This window comes from Myotis myotis, unplaced genomic scaffold, assembly GCF_014108235.1.
Source record: "Myotis myotis isolate mMyoMyo1 unplaced genomic scaffold, mMyoMyo1.p scaffold_m19_p_27, whole genome shotgun sequence".
Lineage (NCBI taxonomy): Eukaryota > Metazoa > Chordata > Mammalia > Chiroptera > Vespertilionidae > Myotis > Myotis myotis.
In genome coordinates this window covers 1860815-1886422 of record NW_023416332.1, presented here as the reverse complement: position 1 = coordinate 1886422, position 25608 = coordinate 1860815, and the positions used below count along the sequence as shown (strand labels likewise).

Sequence of the window (25608 nt, the reverse complement as noted above, 5' to 3'; positions counted from 1 at the left end):
GGGTTTTATTGTGGCCACTCTGCCCAGGACTCCAGGCTTCGTCCCATCCAACGGGGGCTCCTGCCACCCGGCCAGCAGGTGCCTCGGGCGCGCGCAGCGTCCGCTCGCCGTGGCCCCCTGGGTCTGTGCTCTCCTCTCATCTTTGGTTGCTGATAATTATCCGCAGTGTCTTGCCGCCTCAGCGATGCACTTCTCAGTATGTTTTAGATTTTGTTGCCCAGATTTTTTGTTTGGTTTGGTTTTGGAACTTTTCTGTGGCGTCTGCCATATTGCCGGAAACAGACGTCAAGTCGTCTTTCCTGGACTCTCCAAAGGCGTGTCTCTCCAGACCCTGCTGGTCAGCAGACCCCCAGCACGTTCCCCTCGCCCGGGCCTGCGTCCGGCCCCTGCGCTGTGCCTGCGTGCTCCCCGGGGGCAGGCCGGTCCCCCCACTTCCCATGGAGCCCACGCCAGACTTCCGCCCACCACGGCTCGCCGAGTGTCAGTTGAATGAAATGCAATCTGGAGGCTGGAGGCACCCATCCTCCACCTGTGCTTCCAGCGACCTCCCACCAGGGGGCAGCCTCAGCCGGTGCCAGAGCCGGAGCCTTTTCTACCCGTGGGCATGGGAGGGTCTAGGTGGGAGGGGCCTGGCCTCCTGTGGCTCCAAAATCTGCAACGTCACAGGCCCTCTTGGTGGGACCCCACCGAGAATCCTCCAGAATCCGCTGTCACAAGTCATTGGAAGTGAGGACCCCACAGACCAGGAAATGGGAGACGCTGGCGGGGAAATGAAGGCGCGGGGACAGGGAGGGCCGGGCCAGGCGGACCTGAGATGGGGCGCACAGGGCCGCCGGCCGGAACCTGGGACCGTCTCCTCACCTCTGCACGGCTCTGCATGGAGAACCCACTGGGCGGTCTGTCCCTCAGCCCCACCTCAGCCCCACAGGGAGCGCACGGGAACTAACACAGGTGCCCGTGCCTCCTTCCCAGTGTCCAGTGCGGTCAGCTGGACATCCCTGTGTTCCTGTCCCCCCACCCCCCTGTTCCCCCTGCTCCCGCCGGCCCGAGGCCTCCGCCAGCCCTCCCTGTTGGAATCCAGCTCAGCCTCCGGGCCCAGCTCCTCCGAGGGATGACGCCAAGCTGGGGGCCCAGTGTGTGGGGGGCACCGGCCTCGCCAGTGCCAGCGCAGGGGGTGCTGCGGCCTGCACCGGGGTGGGGACAAACCGTCTCTCAGGCCTTCCCGGTTTAGGCTCTGCCAGGGACACCAGAGGCTCTCCCTCCCAAAGTGCCGGCCTCACCTCCCTCCCTCTCCCCAGCCATCACTGCCCCAGGGACAAGGCGACTCTGGGGACGTAATCCCAGGAGAGCCAGGTTCCACGGAATGGGACACGCAGTGGGTCCCTCGTGCACCTTTCCATCACAGATCAGCTGAACACCTACTATGTGTCAGGTCTCCAGAAACCAGGCATGCCGTGTCCACTTTCGATTTCCTTAGGTGTGTGTGTGTGTGTGCGCGTGTGCATGAGTGTGCACGTGTGTGTGTGTGCGCGCGCGGACACCTGGGTGTGTGCGTGGGTATGTGCGTGTGCGTGGGTGTGTGCACGTGTGTGTGTGTGTGTGTCACTGTGTCTCCTGGGTCCATCCAGGCTCAGTGGGCTCAGAGCAGAGGCAGCGGGGCCTCCCACAGCCCCTGCAGCACCGGCCTGGCTTCCTGGAGAAGAAACCACAAGCAGAGGCCGGGGCTGAGGCTCACAGGCTGGGGCGCCGCCTGCGTGCGAGGGCGCCCGCTCCTGCGCAGAGAAAGGGCCCAGCGGGCGCAGCACAGGCCGAGCGGCGAGAGGGGCACTCCTCGCCGCGCCCGCTTCCTGGCCCTGGGATGCCACTTCCCTCCGGCGGACACGCGGAGCAGCGAGAGATGGCCCCGAGCCTGTGGCTCTTCCTCGTGGTCGCTGGATCGCTGACGGCAGGCCTCTCAGGTAGCCCCCCTCCCGCCGCCCGCCGCCCGCCTGGAGGACGCGGCTCTGGCCTCTTGGCCGCTTCCTAACTGTTCTCTCCACTCGCCTTTCTGGGGCCTGGTCGCCCCAAGGCCGTGCTCCGGCACCAGGGAGCCCCCCCCCCCCATTCTGCCCACAGTCTCGGGGCCTGGAGAGGGGACGGCACCCCCGGAGGGGCTGGGCTGCGCCTGAGGCCGAGGTCAGGAACAGGGTGCTGTTGCCAGCGGCTCCCAGGCCCTGGGGGGAGACGCCTCCCACCGCAGGCTCAGCAGCCCCCACCCCTAGTCCTGCCGACTGTCAGGAAGGAGCCCTTGGCCTCCAGAGAGAGGACCAGCCACGGCAGAAGGTGGGCTCCCCCGATGGGGCCACTGACAGCAGAGCCATCCAGGCAGGTCCTGGCAGCCGGGGAGGTGAGGGCAGCCGGTTGCTGGGGGCCTGGGCACAGCCATTTGGGGCAGTTTAGGACACAAATGACCAGGAAAGTTCTTGGTGGCCGCCTCCCTTCCCTTCTGAGCTCGCCCGGGTGCCAGGGCCCTTGTGACCGGGCCGGCCATCGGGTGGCCAGGAGGCTTGGGCGCCGGGCCATGGCCATTGGAGGCTACTGGGGGTTTACGGGTGTGAACACGGAATTCTGGGCCGAGGGAGTCTGGGTCCACCTGCAGCGGGGCGCCAGGTGCTTCCAGTTTGGTGAGGGGGAGGCCCACGGGAGGGATCTGAGGCAGCTGGGAGCCTGGGAGCTCTTTCCTCCGCCTCTCCGAGCTCCTGCCCGCACGCCGGGTCTTGGGAAAGCGTTCGGCTCCGGGAGCGGGCGCGTGAGGGCCTTGAGCCGTGCGGGTCTGCCTGGCCCTCCCGCAGGCCGGGGGCGCCTGGGCTCAGCCGCCTTCCGCCCTGAGCTGAGGCAGATGGTCGGAGTGCCCCCCTTCCTCCCCACCTCCATCCTCCCACTCTCGGTTTTTCTCCGAGAGGCCCGACCGCCGGCCTCGGCCCAGAAGGCAGTCTGGATCTGAAGGTCCGTGGTTCGGTGCTCAGGCCGGAGGAACCGACCTTGACCTGTGCCCGGCGGGCAGCAGGAACCCGGCCTGGGCAGGGCGCAGGCGGTGAGGGAAGGGGCCACGTTCCCTCCACTCAGCCCCAGCTCATCCCGGCGCCTCTGCCGGCCCCTCCGCTCCTGGACGGGGACTCGCTGCGTGTTTTTAAAACTGCATTTGTGTTCGCTGGACTCACCTGGGACTAAGTTTAGTTTTGAAAGGAAGCGATGTCGCTGTTGCGAGTGGAAAACCGACATCACTCACCATAAGTAAGAGGTGAAGGCGGGCGGTGGTGAAACCAAGTTCTCTCCCCGAACCGTGAAAAGGGTGGGAAAGCCGGGCGCCCGGAGCCCACCCACCCTGGCGTCCGCTTAAGGGGAGCTGAGGGAATGACAGAGGCGCCTGCCTCCACATTGTGGGGGGACTGAACCCCTTTAAGCAGGAAGCCGTCTGCTCGCCGTTTGGTTTAATGGCGTTAAGTGATGCTCCCGGACTCCTCCGCGGGCCCAGGGGTGTCTGTCCCGCTGCTGAGACACACGGTGGCAGGAAGGGCCTCCCGGGCTAAGGAACTGTGGGCCTCGCCCCCCAGGAGGAGAGGTCAGCGGAGCCCCTGGTGCGGCCAGAGCGGCTGACATGGGGGAGACCTGGGCGGCTCTCCCTCCGCCTGGCCCAGCAGCCCAGACCCCGCGATGGAGCCAGGCTTGTGGTCCTCCCTGGGCAGCCGGGGCGGGAAAGGAGGTCAGGACTCCCAGGGGCAAAAGAAGGAAACGAGCGGAGAAGAGTGGGGTCACCAGGCTCGGCCTGGGCAGCAGGCAGCTGGGGCCTGGCCCTCTGGGCCTTGGCAGACCTGGGCATGGCCGTGGTGCCCAGCAGGACTCCTCGGTCCTGCTCCCCTGCCCAGGCCCAGCTCCCGGCTCCATCCGGGCCTCACACAGCTGTGTCTCTGCCCAGACTGGCCTGGGCTCTGGGCCGGCCTCTCGGCAGGCCTGGGTTTCGCTGTTGAATGAGTGACCAGGGCGGAGCCTGGGGCCTGGAGAGCCACTTCCCAGTCCTTGGCTGGTGCGCCCTGGAGACCTGGGGCCCCCTCCCTCCGGCTCTGTGCCTCAGTTTCCTTTTTGTGCCTCTGTTTTCTGATCAGCCGCCTGGGGATGAAGAGGCAGAGGGAATGAGCTAGAAGCCCCTGACTGGGAGGACGGGGTGGGGTGGGGTGGCCGGACGTATTGCCGGGTCCCGGCCTCTGGTTCACTGCGTGTTCCTTCTCCTCTCTGGGGTTCCTGCCGGTGGAATGGGGTGCTTTGGTTAGACCAGTGGTCGGCAAACTCATTAGTCAACAGAGCCAAATATCAACAGTACAGCGATTGAAATTTCTTTTGAGAGCCAAGTTTTTTAAACTTAAACTACTATTAACTTAATGAGGGTACCCCTAAGGCTTAGGAAGAGCCACACTCAAGGGGCCAAAGAGCTGCATGTGGCTCGCGAGCCGCAGTTTGCCGACCAGTTTGTCTAACGGTTAGACAATTCCGAGGGCTTGGTCAGATCTGACCTCTGCGTGTGACGTGGGACAGAGCCAGGCCGTTGGGCCGGCTGGTGCCGAGGCCGGGGCTCCAGGGCCTCTGGTCTGTGGTCGCTGAGGCCCCCCGGGGCTGCCGGTGTGTGCGGCCAGGGCGATCTGTGGTTTCTTTGAAAAGCCATTGTGGTTTCTTAGCAATTTTTTAAAAAAAATCTATTTTCCTTAACTTAGACGTCACCATACAAATCTCACTGGGTAGATCAGCCGGCCATTTCTACCAGCGATTCTCAAGGGCTCTCTCCTCTGTCAGTCACTGTGCCAAGAAGTCAGGCCTGACGAGGGCTGGGGATCGAGCCTGCAACTGAGGTCCGTGCCCTTGGCCGGAATCGAACCGGGGACCCTTCAGTCCGCAGGCCGACGCTCTATCCGCGGACCCACACCGGCCGGGGCTCATCTTTATTTTTAAATTCGAATCTTTGAGGGCTTCCCGTCGGCGGGGCCTGGGGCTGTCTGGATCTGGGTGGAGTTTCCATCTCAGTGGACGGAGGTGAGGTCAACTTTTAGGTTGTTTTGCCAAAATATAAGGTGTGACTGTTACTGCTGCGTGGCTGGCGGGCACGCAGTGCCTTTTCGAGAGCCCATGTCCTCCCATGGGGCTGCCCCTGGCCCATGACCACTGCATCCAAGTCATACAACCTAGTTCTCTCGGTCTGCCCCCCCTGAACCCCCGCTTGGTTGGATTAAATTACAGAACCGTGTTTACTGTCCTAGTCTCTCTTCTTCACGTTCTCCCTGCGTTTGTGTATCCGTGCGGACGCCCGCTGTCTCACACTTCTCCGGCTCAGCCTGGCTCTCCGGTCATAGGTCAGCGACGGGTGGGGACGGACAGCTGTCTGTCTGTGGTGACGTGGGACAGGGCAGCTGGGCACTGGGGCTACATGTCGAGGGTCACGGGGATCCGATGGGGAGAAACGCTGCCCACGCCCCCTCCCTCAGCCTGCGTTCGCCGAGGCCCGCTCCACGCCAGCCTCGTTTCCTCGTGGGGGAGCCCAGGAGTGGAACTGGTCTCCCCGATGTTGAATGCAGAGGAATAAGCAGGTGGGAGAAGCCGGGGGCCCCAGCGGAGGCTTCAGGACAGGGGTTTGCAGGAAAGGGCCACCGGTTTGAGGCCACCTTCCCTCTGCCTGGACCACAGCCGGGAAACCGCCAACTAACTAACGCCCACGCCGGGTGCCCGGCCTGCCCTGGGCTGACAGGGGTGGGCCTGGGATCCCCGGGCCACCTCCCTCCCCAGTCACAGCGCCCCCCTCCTTCCCGCCTCCCCTCCCCCGTCCTCCCCCCCATTCCACCTCCCGCCCTCAGCACCGGCCCTGGCCAGGCTGCGGTTCCGTGAGTGCGCAGTGTTAGCCAGAGCTGCCATCTTCCCTGACGACTTACTCAATACTCTTTCTTAATTGAGTTGAAAGTGAAAATACATTTATTTTTAGGGGGAAAAACCTTGATAAAGATGAAGCCAGTGCAAACCACCTTACGGATAGCAATGGCGACAATAGACGTAATGGAGATAGAACTAGGCCATTTGGTCTGGCCGACACTGGCTGCCCTCACGGAGGCTCACAGGCGGCAGGGGCGCCGAGGCCCAGCGCGGGGAGCATCCCCCCCCCCCCCCCCCAGTCAGCAGAGAGGCTGGGGCAGGGCCCCACTCCCTGCAGTGACGTGGCCTCTAGTGCCACGTCGGGAACACCTACATCGCTTCTCCAGACTTTGGGTCGTGGCCACACTGGCCCGGAGAAAGGGCAGCGGGGGCGGCCGTCTGTCCCCAGGCCTGACGGAGCCGGGAAGCCGCTGCTCACCTCCCAGGCCGCGCCCTGGACAGGACGGCTGTGCCAGGCCGTCCCCCAGCGCCCGGGCAGCCGGGATTTTCCTGGGGAGCCTGAACATTAGAGGCGGTGCCCCAACTCGTGTCCCCCGATTCAGCTCAGGGAAACTGAGCCCCAGCTGCCGGGGGGGTGGGTGAGGGGGGGCAAGAAGGTGCCCGAGAGGGTGAGGCGGGAGGGGCTTGGGGACGTTCTGGCTCCGGCTTGCGGGGTAACCTCGGGCCAGGTTTCTTCCCTTCCCTTTCGGGCCCTGGTTTCCTTGCTGCAAAAATGAGCCGGTTGAACAGAGACCCGGCCTGGGACCCCGGGCCTCCGTGTGCTCCTCCAGACCCTGTGGGCGTGGAGCAGAGCTGTTATAACCAGCCGGGCGGGCGCCACACAGAGACCCCAGTGCCAGGCCGCGTGGGTTCCCCATCCAGCTCATGGGGGGCCAGGCCGTGTGGGTTCCCCATCCAGCTCATGGGGGGCCAGGCCGTGTGGGTTCCCCGCCCAGCTCTGGGGCCAGGAACTGTTGCTTGGCCTCCCTGGGCGTGTTCGCTGCAGGGAAACATCCCCGCTCGCCGCCCGTGGGGAAAGGCCGCTTGGCTGAGGCGCCTGAGGATGCTGAGCCGGCAGCATCCTCCAAGTGTCAGCTCACACAGCTGTGCAGCGGGACAAGGGCTCGTGCCCAGGGCGCAGGCCTGGTGGTTAACAGAGCTCCTCTGCACATTGAGCTCATTTGCCCACATGACAAACCCATTGTACAGATGAGGAAACTGAGGGTGAGCGAGGCTGAGAGACCTGCCCAAGGCCTGTCGCTAGTACGTGGCAGGACTGGAGCTCAGGTCTCCTGACTGGCGCTCAGGACTCTTCCCGCGTGTCCGCGTGGGCCTCAGTTTCCCCAGCTGTAAGTCGGGTTGATGGCCAACTCCCGGGCCCAGGCGGGGGTGCGGCTCCATGAGGCCTGGGCGTGGGGAAACACGGCTCCTCGGGGTGCTGGAGAGCCTCATAGTCACCACTGCTGCCGAGCGGGCCGGGGCAGGAGCTCAGGAGACAGCAGAGGGAGAAGCGAGGCCTCCCGGGGCGTCTGCAGGCAGGAAGGCAGTCGGGCCTACAACATGTGAAATTCCTTTAATGTTTTTAAAAATATATATTTTTTTTATTGATTTCAGAGAGGAAGGGAGAGGGAGGGAGAGAGAAACATCAATGATGAGAGAGAATCACTGACCAGCTGCCTCCTGCACATCCCCTACTGGGGACCAAGCCCACAACCCTCGCATGTGCCCCTGGCCGGAATCGAACCCAGGGCCCTTCAGCCTGCAGGCCGACACTCTATCCACTGAGCCACACTGGCCGGGGCTCTTTAACTTTTTATTTCAGCGTAACTTCTCACATACGGAGAAGTTGTAAGTTCCATGTGTTTTTCGCTCAGTTCCCCGGCTGTGAACGTCCCACCCCCATCACGGCATCCCTTTCTGTCTTTCTGAACCGTTAGCGCGTAGGTGACAGGCACGCTGCTCCTTCTCCTGGCTACGCCGACGTGCCTTAAAATGACCTTACATAGCGCAGCACCCGCATCCAGAGCAGGCGATGAACGTGGGTGAGATCGATCAGATAATCACGGCCTTTTCCCGATGCTGGCAACTGCTCCCACGACGCCCTCGAAGGCAAAAGAGAACCCGCGAATGTGCCGCATGCCACCCACGCCCCTTCGCGGGCCTGTGCTCCAGGCCGCCGCCCAGAGCTCCTTTTTTGCCCGTCGGCATTGCTCCTTCCGAAGGGAACAGGCCAGTGACCCGGCAAGACGGCCCTCACCCGGGCGTGTCTGTTGATGCCCCGCGATCAGATCTAAGCCGTGCCTCCCGGCAGGAGCAGCACGGACGGGCTGCTGGGTCCTCCGGGCATCACATGCAGAGGCACGTGGGCCCAGCTGGGAAACTTACTTAAAAATAAAGGCCAGCCCGGCCTGTGTGGCTCAGTGGTTGAGCATCGACCTATGAACCAGGAGGCCACGGTTCGATTCCTAGTCAGGGCTCATGCCCGGGTTGTGGGCTCGATCCCCAGTGTGGGGTGTGCAGGAGGCGGCCGATCAGTGATTCTCTCTCATCACTGATGTTTCTCTCTCTCTCCCTCTCCCTTCCTCCCTGAAATCAATAAAATTATAAATAAATAAATGGCCAGAGTGAGAGGCCAGGGCATTTATTTGCGATCCCGAAGAATAGCTACTCAGGAAGCAGTAATTCAGAGAGAAAGCGGGCCCCGGGTAGGAGACGAGGGCCAGGGGCACTTGTGGGAGGAAGGGCTCGGTGGGTGCGGATAAGCTAACTCAGCCACCCTGGCTCTAAAGCGTGCTTTCCACGCTCAGCCCGGCGGCCCCCACACCCGCCCTCCCGTGGTCTTCGCAGACAGTTGTCGGGGAGACACGGCGCGAGGCGGGCCCGAGGCTCCTCCGCTCAGTCCGAACGTCCCACAGGTTTGAGGCGCCAGACCCGCGGGCAGTCCCTCTGGGAGGACAGCGTGGGCTCCATTGTAAAGGGCTTAGTTCCTGTTGCTTTTATTTTATTTTATTTTATTTTTTCATCCCACAAGAAGCCATAACTTGATTAATGATAGAAACAGGACACGTTTCAAACCAAGCTGCAGTAGCTCTTTTGAAACTCTCGCCAAAAGGGTCCTCCCTTTCAGATGGCACCCTGGTTGGTTCCACGATAGCATTCGAGGGAGCACGGCTGTTGCTCTTCCGGGCTCGGGCCGCCGTTGCTCCCACACATTTGCTTGGGACGCGGCCAGTTCTATGTGCCCAACTTCCACACCTGCTCCCCCAGCCTCTTCCTCTTCGCTCTCCCCTTGGACAGTGGAGCCTGTGTGTTTCCTTGAATGCTGAGACGGCTTCGCCTTGAACTGTGAACTGCTCAGCAGCTGCCGGCTGTGCTCGCTGAGCTAATCCTCGACCTTGGCTTCCCCAGACACGCTGTAGGGATCGAAGCAGGGCTCTTGTGGCATCTGGCTTTGTGCGGACAAAGAGGGTGTTCTTAGGTTTCCGCATGGCGACCCTGGCGACCCCTGTGACCCGTCGAAGACCCCGTTTGGACACAGCCTTCCGGGCCTTCTTTCCACTCCGGCTGCTTTGCTCTGCCGACTGGTTCCCCATCGATTCCAGCCGCCGCCAGCGGGGCTGGTTGTGTGGTGGCCTGCGTGGAATCTTGTTCTCCGAGCTCCCGTCCTGATTCATCGCTGTCAGATTCTGCCCCAGACCCTGTCTCAGCCTGGGGCTGTGGCGGGACGGTTTCTGCGGCTTCACCGGGCATTTTGTGCGGGAACGCGGAGCCAAGATGGCGCAGAAAGAGAGCGAGCGACAGCGCGACCCTTGCCTGCTGCAGAAGGAAGCCCCGTGTGGCTCCTCCCAGCGGGGCCCGGGCTGGCGTCCAGCTGGGACTGCGCGGCCGGGTCCGGTCAGCTCGGCACAGCTGCCGCTCCTCCTGGACGTGAGCCTGTGGCCTGTGGCCGCCTCCTGGAGACCTGCCAGCGCGGTGCCTCCCGGCCTCCCACCGGCTGTCACCCTGTGATCCTGGCGCTGTAACCCGTGTTCCTTCCCCCGTTCAGTTGCTGCCTTCGCTGCTGGCGTTCCTGGCGGCTCAGGGGGTGGGAGCCAGCGGCTCAGGCCCTTGACGGCGGTGGCTGACGGGCCAGGCGCGGGCTCCCTGCGGGATGAGCTCGGGCAGGGCAGCCGGCATCTCGCCTCCCTCAGATTCTGGAACTTGGTCGGGCTCCTCTCTGCTGCCGGGGCCGTGCTCCCTCCATCTTTAGACTTTTCGCCGTTCGCTTGTCGAGCTGCTATTATGTGTTGGGCGCTGGTTTCAGGCACTGAGGACAGGGGACAAGGCCCCGGACTTCACTGAGCTTATATTCCGACAGGCAAACAAGCAAGCACATCCTGGAAGTAGCCTCATTTCAGAGGAATATGCGCAACAGGAAAACAGAGCAAAGACAGGAAGACGAGGGTGGCTGGGGTGGGACACTGGTGAGGCCTCTGAGGGCGTTTGAGGTCAGATTGATGAGATGAGCTGGGAGGGCGAAGACCCGGGGAACAGGCCATTCAGGGCGGAGGGAACAGCAGGTGCAAAGGCCCTGGGGCAGGGGTGAGGCTGACCCCCTGGAGGAGATTACAGAGGGAGGGGCGGGGCGAGGGGTTGGCAGGTGTCAGGGACCACAGGTCCCCTCAGGGCTTGGAACGGATGCAGGGGAAATGGAAAAGCCCTTAGAGATCTTTATGTGTAAAAGAATGTGATCTGAAGTTGTAAGTTCCATGTGTTTTTCGCTCAGTTCCCCGGCTGTGAACGTCCCACCCCCATCACGGCATCCCTTTCTGTCTTTCTGAACCGTTAGCGCGTAGGTGACAGGCACGCTGCTCCTTCTCCTGGCTACGCCGACGTGCCTTAAAATGACCTTACATAGCGCAGCACCCGCATCCAGAGCAGGCGATGAACGTGGGTGAGATCGATCAGATAATCACGGCCTTTTCCCGATGCTGGCAACTGCTCCCACGACGCCCTCGAAGGCAAAAGAGAACCCGCGAATGTGCCGCATGCCCCCACGCCCCTTCGCGGGCCTGTGCTCCAGGCCGCCGCCCAGAGCTCCTTTTTTGCCCGTCGGCATTGCTCCTTCCGAAGGGAACAGGCCAGTGACCCGGCAAGACGGCCCTCACCCGGGCGTGTCTGTTGATGCCCCGCGATCAGATCTAAGCCGTGCCTTTTACAACCAGCCTTAATGTGTATCCTATTATTTAGCAAATGCCTTTTACAACCAGCTCCATTTTCAACATACGTTTATTTAAACCTCGAAGCCTTCCATCGCTATCCCAGACCTCAAGCCAGTGTGACTTCAGTTACTAGAATAGATTCCCAGAAACGAGTAAGACCCTGAGGACAGCGTCACCCACCAGCCCACCCGCCAAGCCCGCCAGCGCCCTCGTAACGGGGTTAGGGGTCAAAGGCTGAGCGGCACCGCCCGTGCTCGAGGGCCGAGGAATTAGAAAGGGGATCAGGTGCTTACGCTGCGGTTCAGTGCTGTTAACCTGGAATCCTAACGGGTCGCTAACCGCTGGGGAGATGAGCCGGGCGGAGCAGTGGGGGTGGTGCTGGGAGGGAGGAGAGCACAGTCTGGCCCGCGCAGCCTAAAGTCAGAGGCCGTCAGAGGGGAGGCCCCGCCCCCCGCCCCCCCAAGTCAGACCTCCACTGGCCCAACTCACCCACGTACCAGGGAGAAACTGAGGCCCTGAAACGGGGCCGGGACTTACCCAGGGTCATAGTGAGAGCTGGCCCCGGCTCTGTCATCTCTCAGGGTCACTCCCACCCGCTTCCCGCTGAAAATGAGACGTGACGTGAACATTAATCATCCTTATTGTAAAAGTGGTGCAAGAACCACATTAAAGAAACCCGCCCCGGCGCCCTCAGGGCACACGCCTCTCGTCTTGGAGGAGGGGTGGGCATGAGGGTCTGGAGGGAAGCGCGCGGCACAGACCGAGTCCTCGGTAAACGGACGCGGGCCGCGCCCCCTGCCCAGGGGGCAGGTGCACACGCACCGTGGGGTTTGCGTTGAGCTGCTCAGGCCCCTCTGAGCCTGGGGGTCCTCTGACCACCTGGCAGCTGCAGAGAAGGGCTAGTTCGGCGCCGCGGGGACCTGAGCGAGCCTCGGGCCAGCACCACAGGAGCCTGTGCTCAGAGAGGGACTCCTGTTTCCATGGCAACTGCCGTCCACGTCTCATCTCCTGGACCACAGGGCCCAGTGCAGGGCCCGGGAAGGGACGGCAGGTGGAGTGGGGGCAGCTCTGCTGAGGCTCCCAGGAGGGCGGGGAGGGGGCAGGAATGGCCCCGTGGCCTCAGAGGACGGACGGTTTAACGCCTCGGGTGGGAGGAAGATGCAACCGGCCCTTGAGCAATAGGGGTTTGCACTGCGTGGGCCCACTCACGTGTGGATTTAAAAAACCAAACGCTATGCATTTATTTCCTCTTCCTTACGGTTCCCTTGATAACAGAGTCTATTCTCTAGCTGGCTTCATTGTAAGAGCCCGGTAGGTGATACACAGAACCCACAGCAGGCGTGTTCGCGGCTGTGTATGTCAGCAGGAAGGCTTCTGGTCAGCAGGAAGTTATCCGTGGTTAAGTTTAGGGGGAGTCAAAAGTTCTACGTGGATTTTCGATTGCGTGTGGGGGGCTGGCACCCCTGACCCCCGCGTGGCTCAAGAGTCAGCTGTGTGGCCAGCGGCCAGCGGCCTCCCTTTCCTCTCAGGACTGGGCAGCAGGGAGCAGGGCAGCGCCTTGCGTGGGGCAGGAGCGGCAGCTGCCGTGGACAGTGAGCTAAGCATTCCACAGACAGTGTCCACGCGCCCCCAGAGCACGCGCCGTGGCCCGTCCCACGCCCAGTGCTGCGCGGGACCCGCGGTCCAGCTGCTCCGGGCCACACGGCAGAGGCAGCTCGGGTCCCTGCGTCTTCCCCGCGTCTCCATCCTCAGTCACGAAAGAGGAATGTCCCGGGGCCGCGCTGTCTGGCCGGGCACCGGTTTCTGTCCCTCGGCCCCTTTCCTCATTTGTGAAGAGGGGGGGCTGGCCCGTCCTCCCTGCGCCGGGGAAGGTCAGCGCGCCGATAGATGCGAAGGCCCGCACGGTCGGCCCCGGCCAACGCTGACCCCTCCGCCTGGAAGCTCGTGCCATCCACGGCTCGCGGCCCAGGAGCACCCGCTCACCGAGGGCCTGGCACGAATCTCCCACACATTCTCCACCAAAACGTTTTTTTAAAAATAACGCCATTTTCAAGCTGCTGCTGCTGCTTTTATTTTTTTTTTCAGATCCTCACCCGAGGATATTTTCCCATTGATTTTTAGATAGAGTGGAAGAGAGAGGGAGAGACAGAGAGAGACATTGATGTGAGAGAGACACATCCATGGGTTGCCGCCTGCACGAGTCCCACCAGGGGCCGGGGCCGGGGAGGAGCCTGCCACCGAGGCACGTGCTCTTGACCGAATCGAACCCGGGACCCTTTGCAGGCCGACGCTCTACCCACGGAGCCAAACCGCTTAGGGATCCAGCGTCTTTGGTATGTCAGGTGTTTTACAGAGATTGTACCCGTTCAGCCACAATATCTTCCTGAGCTACTGCCAGCGAGTTGGGCTCTGGCAGGGACAGGGACCGGGCTGGCGAGGGGTCATTCACGGGTGTGTGGTCCGGCCCTTCCTCTCTGCTCCGCTGCGGTTCCTGAGGACACACGCACTTAACATGTGACGTGGCGGGCGCTGCGGCTCTGCAGCCTGAGGCTTCCCCTCCCTGGGGGAGGCGAGGGCACCCCAGGCCCAGGCCCTGTCTTTCCGAGGCCCCATCAGCCACAGCGGCTCCAGCAGTGCCCCTGCCTCTGTGCCCTCCGTGCCCAGTTCTCTCACCCACCGCGGCTGCCACTGGTTGGTTTCAGGTCACCCGTCGCCAGCCCCATCCGGCCAGACCAGCCCCAGCCCCAGCCATGCCGCAAGCCAGCCCGCGGAGCCAGGTGAGGACATGGCCTTTGGGGCCCTGGTCAGTGTCCCGAGGCCCAGCAGGCGTGTCTGGGGGGACAGGAGGAGGACATGGGCTTGTAGGCTGCCAGGGAGGCTCCCTAACTTCAGACCACACCACCTTCCTCGCCCAGTGTCTGCAGGGCCTCCTCAGGTCCCCTGGGAGCCTGAGAGCCACCATCTGAGGGGCCACTGGGAAGTCACATCCACGTGGCCAGGGTGCGGGGAGCATCTTAGGGGATCTGCTGAGAAGAAGCTGAAAAGCCTTGATGGGTGGGGGTGCTTGGGGGGGGGCGGGTCCCACCAGGTGGGTCCTAGGTGAGCTCCACAGACATTTGTAAAGGACCCACCCTGTGCCAAGCTGAGCACTAACACTGGGGGTGCAATGCTGGGAGGCTCCCCAAGGAGGGGCTCTGGGGGAGGGAGAACTACCTCACACCCCATCACCCTGTCACCCCATCACCCTGTCACCCCATCACCCCATCAACCCGTCACCCTGTCACCCCATCACCCTGTCACCCCATCACCCTGTCACCCCATCACCCCATCAACCCGTCACCCTGTCACCCCATCATCCTGTCACCCCATCACCCTGTCACCCCATCACCCCATCAACCCGTCACCGCCCCACCCCGTCTGCCCTGTGGGTTCCCGGTAGCAGGGGCCTCCCCTGGGTCAGTACCCTCAGGACAGAGAGGCCCCGCAATACCAGGGGCCTCTGAGCCCAGAGCCCTGCCCTTCCTCACACAAGGGTGCCCCCTGGGTCCCAGGCCCACTTCTCCTTCACCCCTAGAGTCACCCTCAGCCCCTCCTCCTGACCTAAGAAGAAGCAGGGTTCAGGCCTAAGGGGGGCTTGGGGATGACCAGCCCAGCCCCTGAGGCCCGGGGTCAGGAGGCAGGAAGGGGCGGGGCCCTGGGAGCCGCTGCCCCCCTGCGTCCTGGCACCAGCAGGGCCTGCGGGGCTTCACCGGGCCTGGTGCTTACAGGGCAGCGGCTGGAGGTCCGCCTGGTGAACGGCAGCGACCGCTGCAGCGGGACCGTGGAGGTGCGGGCAGGAGGGTCCTGGGAGCTCCCATGCGGGGCGCCCTGGGACCACAGCGCCTCCGAGGCCTTGTGCCGTGCGCTGGGCTGCGGCGGGGCCGAGTGGGGGCCGGACCAGCCCACCCCGCTGCCGCTGGACCGTGCCCCGGGGAACGCCAGCGGGACCCCGAACGCCACGTGGGCCCTGGCGCCCATCGTCCTGTGCAGCAGCAGCGAGTGGCAGCTCTGCAGGGTGGAGCAGCACCCGTGCGACCCCGACGGGCAGCCGGCCCAGGTCACCTGTGCAGGTACAGCCTTGCGGATCCCAGACCGCCTGCCCCAGCCACTGCCCCAGCCCTGGGCACTGGGCCCGAGCTGCCCTCCGGACGTCCAGCCCCACCCACCACCATCGCAAACACAACTGGTGCCCACACCCCAGGGCACAGCTTGGTCCCACGTCCAGCTCTGAGCCTGTCCTCAGATCGGCCTGCAGGCCCCCCCCCCCCCCCGCCCCGCCCATCTCCCATCGGCCTGCTTGGTCCTCAGCCCAACCCCTAAGTCCCCAGTCCTCATGGCGGCTGCAGGCTTTACTCACGGTCCCGCCCCTCATCCCTCTCTGGACCTCCGTCTCCTTTATCCCCACCCCTGACCCCAAATACATCAAGATGCCAGGTTCCCAGGGTCCCTTAGCACTGAGCTCCCTGGCCTGGGCCCTGCTCTTCAGGCCCCGCCCACTAGTTCGCTCCAGGTGCCTAGCCCCGACCACCGGCTCCACAGCCCTGCCTGCAAAGCGTCCAGCTTTGCCCACGGAGTCCCAAGTCTTAACCAGTCCCCCCCACCTCTGCTCACCAAGTCCCCTGCCCTGCAGGGCTGCCCCGTCCTGCCCGCAGGGTTACAGCCCCTCTCACTGGGTCACAGCCCTGCCCACCACAACCTGGCCCCGTCCCACCGCCCCCCTCCCTTCCTCTCCCTCTTCCCCGCCCTCCCCCATAACCCCTCCCTCCCACCCCCAGAGAACCGCGACCTGCGGCTGGTGGATGGCGGCAGCCCCTGTGCTGGCCGCGTGGAGATGCTGGAGCACGGCCAGTGGGGGTCTCTGTGCGATGACACGTGGGACCTGGAGGACGCCCACGTGGTGTGCAGGCAGCTGAGCTGCGGCACGGCCATCCAGGCCCTGCCGGGCTTGCACTTTGCCCCCGGCCGAGGACCCATCCACCGGGACCAGGTGAACTGCTCGGGGACCGAGGCCTACCTGTGGGACTGCCCGGGGCGGCCTGGAGAGCGCTACTGTGGCCACAAGGAGGACGCTGGCGTGGTGTGCTCAGGTCAGTGGGTGACGCCTCTGCACCCCAGTCCTCCCCCAGCACGCACTGTGGGCCTCCTGGGCGCCAGGCCTGGAGTTCGTGCTGGAGAGATTGTCCCTGTCCTTGCATGGTCACTGTCCAGGAGGGAGGATGAGACCAGACCAGCATAACCCCAGGCAATGAGTGGTAAACGCCCTCAGAGAGAAAGCCAGGGGAAGCTTAGAGGCAGTGGGCACCCCAGAGCCGGAGGGATAAACCCGCCCACATCTTAGGGGGAGGCTCTTCCTGAGTGGGAGGTAGTCACCTGGTCAGAGCAGCACGGGAAAACGGAGGCAGGGAGGCCCTGAGGAGGCTGCTGGCCCAGAGGAGGCCATGAAGCTCTGGTCCAGCCAATGCTTCTCTATAATGTGCACAGGAACTGGGGGGAAGGAGGGTCTCGTTAAATGTAGATTCTGATTCCGTGGTTCTGGGACACGATCTGAGATTCTGCATTTTTCACAAGATCCTGTAACCAAACCCAGGCTCAGCTGCCTCTTTCCACAAACGCCAAACTTGCGAGACAGGTGCTGGTGAGAAGGAAATAGGTTTATTCAAGTGCCGGCCACCTGAGAAGATGGGAAACTCTTGTCCCAAAGCCCATCTTAACATCTTTATAAGGAGGGAGAGGGAAAGCAGGAGTTGGGGGGGGGGGTGTGTGGACAGGCAGGCAGTGTCCCTGCTGGTCCCAGTATGGATGTTCATGGTCAGCGTCCTCGAGTGGCCATCTGGTTTTCTGAGGCCCTGAGGTCAGGTGCTGCTTAGGTTCCTGCAGGAACTGACACTGCTGATCTGTAAACGATACTGAAAAAACTTTAACATGCAGACTCCAGTGTTGATAGAAAAGTCAGGTTAGAGTCACCAGATGGGCTTAATGTGTACTAAGATGATAGAAGTAGAGCATAGTCATTGCCCATTACAATCCAGGTGACGCTGATGCTGCCGGTCCACGGATCACACTTTGAGTAACAAAGACATAGGAGCTAGAGCAGACGGGGAGGAGGAGAGGGGCTTGCAGACGCCGGAGGGAGAGCACGCGTGTGGAGACTGACCGGCCGTGGGCTGTTTCAGTTGTGGGTCGGGCTGGTGGGGCTTTGGGCCTAACGGATCCTGACCTGCTCTCTCCCCCCTCTTGCTCCCCACAGAGCACCAGACCTTGCACCTGACGGGGGGCACCGACCGCTGCGAGGGGCAGGTGGAGGTGCACTTCCGCGGGGCCTGGAACACGGTGTGCGACAGCGAGTGGTACACATCGGAGGCCCAGGTGCTCTGCCGGGCCTTGGGCTGTGGCACCGTGGCCGGAATTCCCAGGGGGCTGCCCCACTCCCTGCCCGGCCGGATGTACTACTCGTGCCAGGGAGACGAGCCCACCCTCTCGGACTGTTCCTGGCGGTTCAACAACTCCAACCTGTGCAGCCAGTCGAAGGCAGCCAGGGTCCTCTGCTCAGGTACCCGCCCCCCCTGCCCCCCCAGGTGTGGACCAGGACTTCCACCTGAATCCACAGCCTGGAATGGCAGCCCCCGTCCCACAGCGTGGACTAGATGGGGCATGATATGGCCTGGCATTAGAGGGACCACCTCGCCTCCAGGCCCCGGCAGATGCTGCTAGCTAACCAGGGCGTCTCTCCCACAAACCCCCCACGCAGCCTCAGGACCAGGCACCGGATCTTATGATGCATTTTCTGTGCTGGTCCGTGGTGTCTGTGGGCTGGGGTTGGCCCAGGAGATGAAAGCAACTTGCCACCCCAGGGCTGGTGATCATAGTAAAAATCACAGTAGGAGACACGGATAGTAATAACAGCACTGACTGTGCCTGGAGCCCTGATCCTGGGCCCGGCCTCGCCAAGCGCCTGGTCTGTCTTATTTTGGCGAAGACTCACACCCACGTGGGACCTGGGTCCTACTGACCTTTGACAACCCCGATGGCAGCGAGAGGGCACGCCGTCGCTGTGTATGCGCCGTGACGGACAAAGTGCTGCCCAAGTAAACTCTTACGTGTCATCAGTTGTGATGATTGACGCCATCATCCCGATTTCAGGGCAGTTACGGTGAACACGCGGGAGGGTTAGACCTGAAGAAACGCGGTGGGAGCGTGACTGGGCCTCAGTTCCAGGCCAGGTGGATCTGATGCTAGCCACGCCCTGGCGGCTGGGAAATCCCGGAACACCCCCCGGGACCTTGGGGTCGTGCCCTCCCTTACCTGCCAAGTGCTTATGATAACGACGAGGGTCAGCGTCCCCCTCCTGCGCCCTCCCCGCCCCCCCCAGCAAACCCGCCCAATGGGAAAGGGATTCGGGGTCTGCAGCAGGTTGCACGGAAGGGGGAGCGCACTGTTATTGGCCCCACATTCTAACCAAGGGGCCTTCCCAGCATGAAACCCATGATGCTCTCCTTAGTGTGTGTGTGTGGGGGGGGGGGCGCGGGGAGGCGGTTTCCTCAGCCACATGCCCCCTGGGACCCTGCCCCGGTCCCAGGTCACTGTCTGTGGTGGCGCACAGTAGGTGCTCCGTCACAGGTGCGAGTGAATGCGTGGTGCTCCCCGACAGGTTCCCGGAAGCTGCTCAATCAGTCCACGTCTGACCTTCTTACCAGCGCACAGCCGGCCACCATAGGTGAGTGCCTCAGACTCGGGGACATAGGTGCACGTGTGTGTACATGTGTGTGTATGTATGTACGCATGTGTGTGTCTGCATGGGTGGGGCCTGATCGAGGCTTGTCCCCACCTCCAGACACTGGACTTGCCTCCCCCAGGCTCTCGGGGTGCCTTGTGGCCCCCCACCCCCACCCTGCCAGCTCCACAGCTCCCTGAATCCTGCTGCTTCGGGGCAGGAGTCCACTCCCCGCTCCCCTGCAGCTCTGCTCGGGCAGGAGGCAGCGCTGGAGAGGCGAGCGGGTCTGACACGGGCCAGGTGGGGGGCGAGGTGAGCGGCCAGCGTGTTTATCGTGTTCCGGGCACCGGCCCAGTACTTGTTTCCCAGCCTTTCGTCCCGCAGCCGCCGCCCGGGGGGTCTCGTCCGAACCCTTAGGCGGAGGGAGGAGGCCAGGCTCAGGGGGTGAGAAGGCAGCAGCCAGTGGGGCTGGATTTGCATCCAAGTTCTGAACCCAGACCCACGCTCGGCCTGTCGCCAGCGGCGTGTAGCGTGGCCGGCGCAGGGCAGACCCCGAGGCGGAACCCCAGCGGGGCTCGTGCAGCCGTGTGACGCGCAGTTCTCACGCTCTCCGAGCGCAGGCCCTTGGCTGGGAAGCGGGGTGGGTAAGCGTGGCACCCCCCACCCCCCGGTGCTGCTGGGAGCCCCTGGATGAATGTGTATGAAGCGCGAAGAATAGAGTGGGAGCCGGCCCGTCGGCACTGTCAGGGCGCCGGCTGCTCTGTGATGGTTGAGTCCGGCTGGAGCCCGCGTGCGCACTGCGGGGCGAGGCCAGCCTTCCCCCCCCACGGAGAGCCAGGTGCCCGGGGCAGGGCCGCGGCCCCCAGTCCCCACCGGCCCTCCAGCAGAGCGGGCCCCTCACGGTGCTGGGCTGCGTGGGCGGTGGGTCACCCCGCTGGGCAGAGGCCTGGCGGCCTGGGCGCCGTGGTCACGCAGCCGGCACTCAGTACAGCTGAGCAGAGAGCTCCCTGGGGGCGGGTGGGGGGGAGGGGACAGGAGAAAATGTCACCCAGTCTGACTCATTCAGGATGCGTTTGCGGAGGCACCTCCAGGCCGAGGAGAAGACATGTTTTAAAGGGCAGAGGGGCCCAGGTCCCACGAAAAGAGGGTCCGCTGCAGGCAGGACGGGGAGGCGAGGAGAGGGGCGCGGAGAAGCCTGTGTCCGCTCCTCCCCCTCCCTGACTCGGGCTCTTGCTTCCAGGGCCGTCACTGACTGTGCCAGCGGAGGACTGGACGCCTTGGGAGCTGATGCTCCTCATCCTCTGCTTCGTCCTGGGGACCCTCCTGCTGGGCGCGCTCATCAGCATCCTGGTCCTCCTCTTGAGAGTGAAAGGGAAATACGGTGGGTGCGGCGCCCCGGGAAGGCCCAGGCCCGGGGTGCAGCCCTCTTGGGGGGGGGAGGACCCCAGCAGGAGGAGCAGCGATTGAGCCCTGGACTTGGGAGAACCTCTTGTTGGGAAGGATTTTCCCAGCATGCCCAGCAGAAGTGGACCAGTGTGGCCCCATGGGAGGACCAGACCGTGTGCGTGCCTTGTGGGGGCGGGGGGCAGTGCGGAGGGAGACGGACAGAGCCAGGCAGACGGGAAGGGAACCAGCGATGACTTGCAGGGTCTCTGCCTCCTCCCTCAGCCCTCCCTGCTGCGGCGACGCACCAACACCGGCCCGTCGCCCCAGCCGGGGTCAATAGCTACCAGGAGGTCCCCAGCACCGTCCCCAAGGAGGAAGGTAGGCTGTGACTCCCTGGGGTGGGGGGCTGGAGCAGACAGGAAGGGCTCCAAGCAGGGCCCCAGCTGGGAGGAGGCCTGGGCCAGCCTCCGCCGGGCCGTGATGGGGGAGCTTGCCGGGCCGTCATTCCAGGCCCCTAGGCTTCCGAGTTCGGGACCCACACAGGACCTTGCTCCCCCCGGAAATCTCTGCTCTGCTAGTTGGCCAGTAGGTTGTGATGTCATTTCCTCTCTTTTTTTAAAAAAAATTTATGTTTTTATTGATTTCAGAGAGGAAGGGAGAGGGAGAGAGAAACATCAATGATGAGAAAGAATCATGGGTTGGCTGCCTCCCGCACGCCCCCTGTTGGGGATCGAGCCCACAACCCAGGCACGTGCCATTGACCAGAATCGAGCCCGGGACCCTTGAATCCACAGGCCGACGCTCTGTCCACTGAGCCACACCGGCCAGGGCTGTCATTTCCTCTCTCGGTGGCTTGTCCGCTCAGCCTCGCTGCAGGGCCCCTGGGACATCGGAACTTGGGTCGTCACCATGCTTTATGCACACGGGCCGCACCTCTCGGAACTCGGGTCGCCGAGCTGGAGTCTAAGCACATTGTGCTGTGACTATCGAATCGCCTTTGTCTGAAAACCGGGCGGAGCCCAGCCGCGCATTAATAACATGCCCTGCAGCACCCGTATGCGAGCATGAACACAGACCCTGGCAGGGCTGGCTCAGAGTGGCCACTCACCGAGCGTGAGGTCGAGGGGCCAGGTGAGGGCCTCGGTGCCTCAGTTTCCTCAGCTGCACAGTGGGGCTCCGACGGACCCTACCTCCCGAAGCTGCTGTGAGGACTAGTGAGACAAGGTCTGTGAACGTTAGAATGGCGCGGGCAGGCCGTGACCGCCGTGTAAGTGTTCGTTACCTGAGTGTCATGCAGTTCCCCGTGTTTGCAACAGGCGGAGACAGCTGGGAAAACCCAGGCTGTGGTCTTGTGCCAGACGGGCTGCCTGGCACTCTCCCTGCCTCTCTGCTCTCGCCATCTACGCTGTCTGCGCCTCTCCCTGCGCCCTCCGCCCTCCGCCCACCACTTGCCCGTGGACCCCACTCTGTTCTCTCCCCAGCTCCCAAGCTGCCCCTCCAGGTCCAGGCTCCGCCCCCCGCGGACGCGGACTCCAGCTCCGACTCAGACTATGAGCACTATGACTTCAGCGCCCAGCCTCCCGTGGCCCTGACTACCTTCTACAGTGAGTGCCGGGCCGGGCCCAGGGCCCTCTTGCCTGAGCCAGGGAGAGGCCCGGCTGCCGGGGGCCTCCAGCAGATCCCACCTGATGACCCCTGCACAGCTGGGGTGGAATCCCCCTTGTTGCCCACCGGGTCCACTGTAGGTGGCCCCGCACTGACGTTTTCAAAGTGCTCTGCGGCCCTGGAGGCCTCTCCATGCTCCAGGCACTTCCCGTCCCCGCCTCCTCCCCGCCCACGCCCGCCTCTGGCCACCAGGGCCTTCAGGCCGGTCCTTCGCCACTTGCCCGAAGGTGGCTGTGTCTGTGCGACACGAGGGAGTCAGGGAGACACAGTCCAGTCGGCTTCCTGCACACTCACACGCTCTTTCTGTGCCCCACTCTCCCCAGCAGCTTCCCCCACCGCAACCCCCACCGTGAGCCCAGCTCCTCCTGCTCTCTGGCTCCTGCGGCTCTCCGCTCCGCCTTCCGGGGTAGCAGGGCCCGGGCAAAGCTGGGGGGCTGAATGAGAGCAGAGCATCCCGCACCCACTGAGGAATCCCTGGGAGCTGGTGGCAAATCCCCGAGCCCCGCCCCGCACCTGCTGTCTAAGTTAGGGAGACAGTTTGCTGTGTGTGACGGAGACCCGAGTGACAGTGTCCTCAGACATTGGCCCAGGGCCCAGGCTCCTTCCCTCTTGTTGCTCTGCAGTCCCTAAGGTGTTGCCCTCGTCCACGTGGCCCCGCATGGCTCACCTCCATGCCCACGTCCCAGCCAGCGGGAAAGGGGGTTGGAAGGTGGGGCGTGCCCTCCCCTTAAGGCCGGAGGTACCTGCGTGGCTCCTGCTCAGGGTTCGCCAGCGGAACTTAACCCACCAGCTGCAAGGGAGGCAGGGGCACAGAACCTCTGTCCTAGGCCGCCGTGTGTCCTGATCAAGGCCCAGGGCCTCCCATGGCAGGAAGGGAAGTGGATATTGGGGACCCTAGGGCCTCTGGCATGCAAATGGCTCCACTTCTTCTGGTGCCTGTGCTGGTGTTGGGAGCGGAGAGCCTGAGCCCAGGCCTCTAAGCCGGGAGGCCACGAGTTCAGGGGTCCTGAAAGAGTCGACTGCAGATTCAGACCTGAGTCCTCGAGCTCCTGTGGGCCGCCTCCCCTGGGTTCTGGAGGAAGGAGCGGGCCTGTGGCAGGCCCCAGACCCTCCAGCTTACGCTCTGGGCGCTCCTCAAGGGCCGTGTCTGCCGTCTCCTGCCCAGATCTGCCCACCGGCGGGGAAGGGCCTCGAGGTTCTCTGAACTAGCGGGAGGGGCACCTAGGGACAAGGGGTACAGGCCGAGGGCTTCTGGCCAGAGGCAGCCTGTCCCCGACCTCGTTTCCTGGACCAGGAAGTGAGCCCGGTCCCTCCTGCCCTGGGGTGGTCCTCCCGTAGGTCCAGCCTCAGGCCCCCCTCCAGGCTCAGGGGACAAGGAGATGGAGCCTCGGCCCCTCCTCACCGCCCTCTGCTTGCAGATTCCCAGCGATACCGGGTCACGGAGGAGCAGGCCCAGCAGAACCGGTTCCGGATGCCTGCCCTGGAGGAAGGTGGGTTGGCGGGGGCGGGAGGGGGTGATGCAGCTCAGCCCCCCCCCCCCCCCCCGGGCAGCCCCAGCAGCGCCCTCAGCAGGCAAGGGCCTGGTGTGAACATCTCCTCGTGGCAGTCAGTTCCTTGCCCAGTCTAAGCCAAAGCCTGTGTTCTTCCTCGCCGCCCTCCCCTCCTGGCGGGACGTGAAGAGGCGCGTGCCTCCAGGTCCCCCTGCCAACCCTGGGCCCTGCGTTGCAGACCCCCCCAGCCTGGGCCCCCAGCAGCGCCCCCGGAGCAGCAGCGGGTCCAGCACGTCGTCCGGGGAGGGCTACTGCAACAGCCCCCGCAGCAGGCTCCCGCCGTGGGGTCCCCTCCCGGAGCAGCCGCCGCGCCTGGAGCTGGCTGGCTCCCAGGGAACCTTCTCAGGTAAGCCAGGCTCCAGCTCCACAGACACAAGCTGTGTGACCTCGGACAAGTGTCCTCCCCTCTCTGGGCCTTCATCGCCTCACTCATCAAACTGGAGGCCTGACTCAGCGGAGTCCTGAGGCCTCCCAGCCCGGCCGGCCGTGTGCAGCGGCTGCCTCCAGGGGAGGTGACTGGCTCTGGGGTCTCCTGCAGGGCCCTCGGCTGATGACAGCTCCAGCACCTCCTCCGGGGAGTGGTACCAGAACTTCCAGCCGCCGCCGCTGCCCCCGCCCCCTCCCGAGGAGCCGTTTGGGTGTCCAGGTACCAGGGGCAGGGGCGGGGGTCCTGGGAGCGGGGACAGAGAGGGCTGGGGAGTGGGGCACATCTGGCTCCATTGGGCCCACCAGCCCAAGGAGAAAAAAAAATAGGTAAAGGGATTAGAGAGAGAGAGAGAGAGAGAGAGAGGGAAATGGAGGTGGATGGGACAGAGAGATTGAAAGGGGCTTGGATGGGGAGTGAGCTCCCCGCTGGGGGAGGCATTCAAGCGGAAGCAGCGGGTGGCCCGGGGGAGCTGGGGTGGCCGAGAGGCTCCCAGCTTCCATGGTCCTCGGGGTCTGGGGCCACGGAGGCAGGACAGCCCTGGACTAAGGTCAGGCTTTGCCCTCTGGGTGGGCATCTGAGCGAGGGACATGGTAGAGAACAGAGGGCCCGGTGGGATTCTCATCCCCCTCACCCACAGGGCCACGGGGAGGGGGGTGTGGGCCCGACCACTCAGCTCCGTCCCGCGGGGCGGTCGGGCACTGGCAGGGCTTCCCGCTGACCTGAGCCTCCGGCCCCGCAGGGTCCCCCAGCCCCCAGCCCGCTTCCACCGACAACGAGGACTACGATGACATCGGGGCAGCTTAGCCGGCCCGCGAGGCCCCAGGGGCTCTGCCTGCGCCCTGTCCGCCCTGTCCTCCCGGACCTGACCGTGCTCCTGCCCCACGCTGAGGGCCCCCCGGAGAGAGGAGGAGAAGCCATCCCCGCCTCCGTCCACAAACAGAACCTGCTGCACCGCCGCTGCCCGCCCCCAGCCCGCAGGGTGCGGGGCTGCCCCCCGGAGGGCGCGCTCTCCATCGCGGGTGGACTGGACGTGCCTGCCCTGCTCAGCAGCTGCCCCGAGGGCTGGACTGGGGGTCGCCGGGGACCCGACCGCGGGTTCTGGTCCTTTGGGGCTGAGGTTCAGGCAGCCCAGAGCCCAAGTAATGAGGGGCAGACCCCGTGCCACGGCCGTCCCTGCAGCAGGTCTGCGTCCGAGCCTCCCACGGCTCACAGCGTCCCAGCACGGCCCAGCGCGGCTCCGTCCCCGAGGGCGAAGGTGCAAGGAGACGGCCGGGAGGGGCCACGTGCCCGGCTGTCTGCCTGGGCAGGTGGGAGCCTCCCCGACCAGCCTGTGAACAGGCAGCGCCAGACCCAGAGCCCTGAACACGCAGCCTCCACGGAGGCCGGGGCAGCCTCCACAGCGGCCGGGGCAGCCTCCACGGAGGCCGGGGCCGCCTGGGATTAAACTAACTGCTGAGTGAAAGCAGGCGTGGAGCGACCAGTCCTTGACCTCCTATAGAACCCAGGCTGTGTGTTTGTGCATGTGTGTTGTTCACGTGTGCATGTGTGTTGTTCACATGTGCATGTGTGTTGTTTACATGTGCATGTGTGTTGTGCGTGTGCGTGCACGTGTGTGTTGTGCGTATGTGTGTGTTGTGTGTGTGTGCGTGTGCGTGTGTTGGTGGGCGCAGGTCTGTCCATCGAGGCAGCTGGGAAACGTAC

At 64.0% G+C, this 25608-nt stretch overlaps 1 protein-coding gene and 1 pseudogene across 1 annotated transcript; one reads left to right on the top strand and one right to left on the bottom strand.

The window, feature by feature from the left end:
* Window positions 1–1732: 1732 nt before the first annotated feature.
* Window positions 1733–24783, top strand: CD6 (CD6 molecule). The gene is made up of 12 exons (XM_036295860.1): window positions 1733–1958; window positions 13832–13906; window positions 14897–15238; window positions 15944–16255; window positions 17416–17718; window positions 18817–18882; window positions 20120–20260; window positions 20548–20643; window positions 23349–23420; window positions 23659–23826; window positions 24019–24126; window positions 24647–24783. Exons 1-12 carry the CDS (start codon window positions 1859–1861, stop codon window positions 24709–24711), a joined length of 1848 nt encoding a protein of 615 aa, XP_036151753.1. The 5' UTR covers window positions 1733–1858; the 3' UTR covers window positions 24712–24783.
* Window positions 7989–9935, bottom strand: LOC118649036 (annotated as a pseudogene).
* Window positions 24784–25608: the final 825 nt, after the last annotated feature.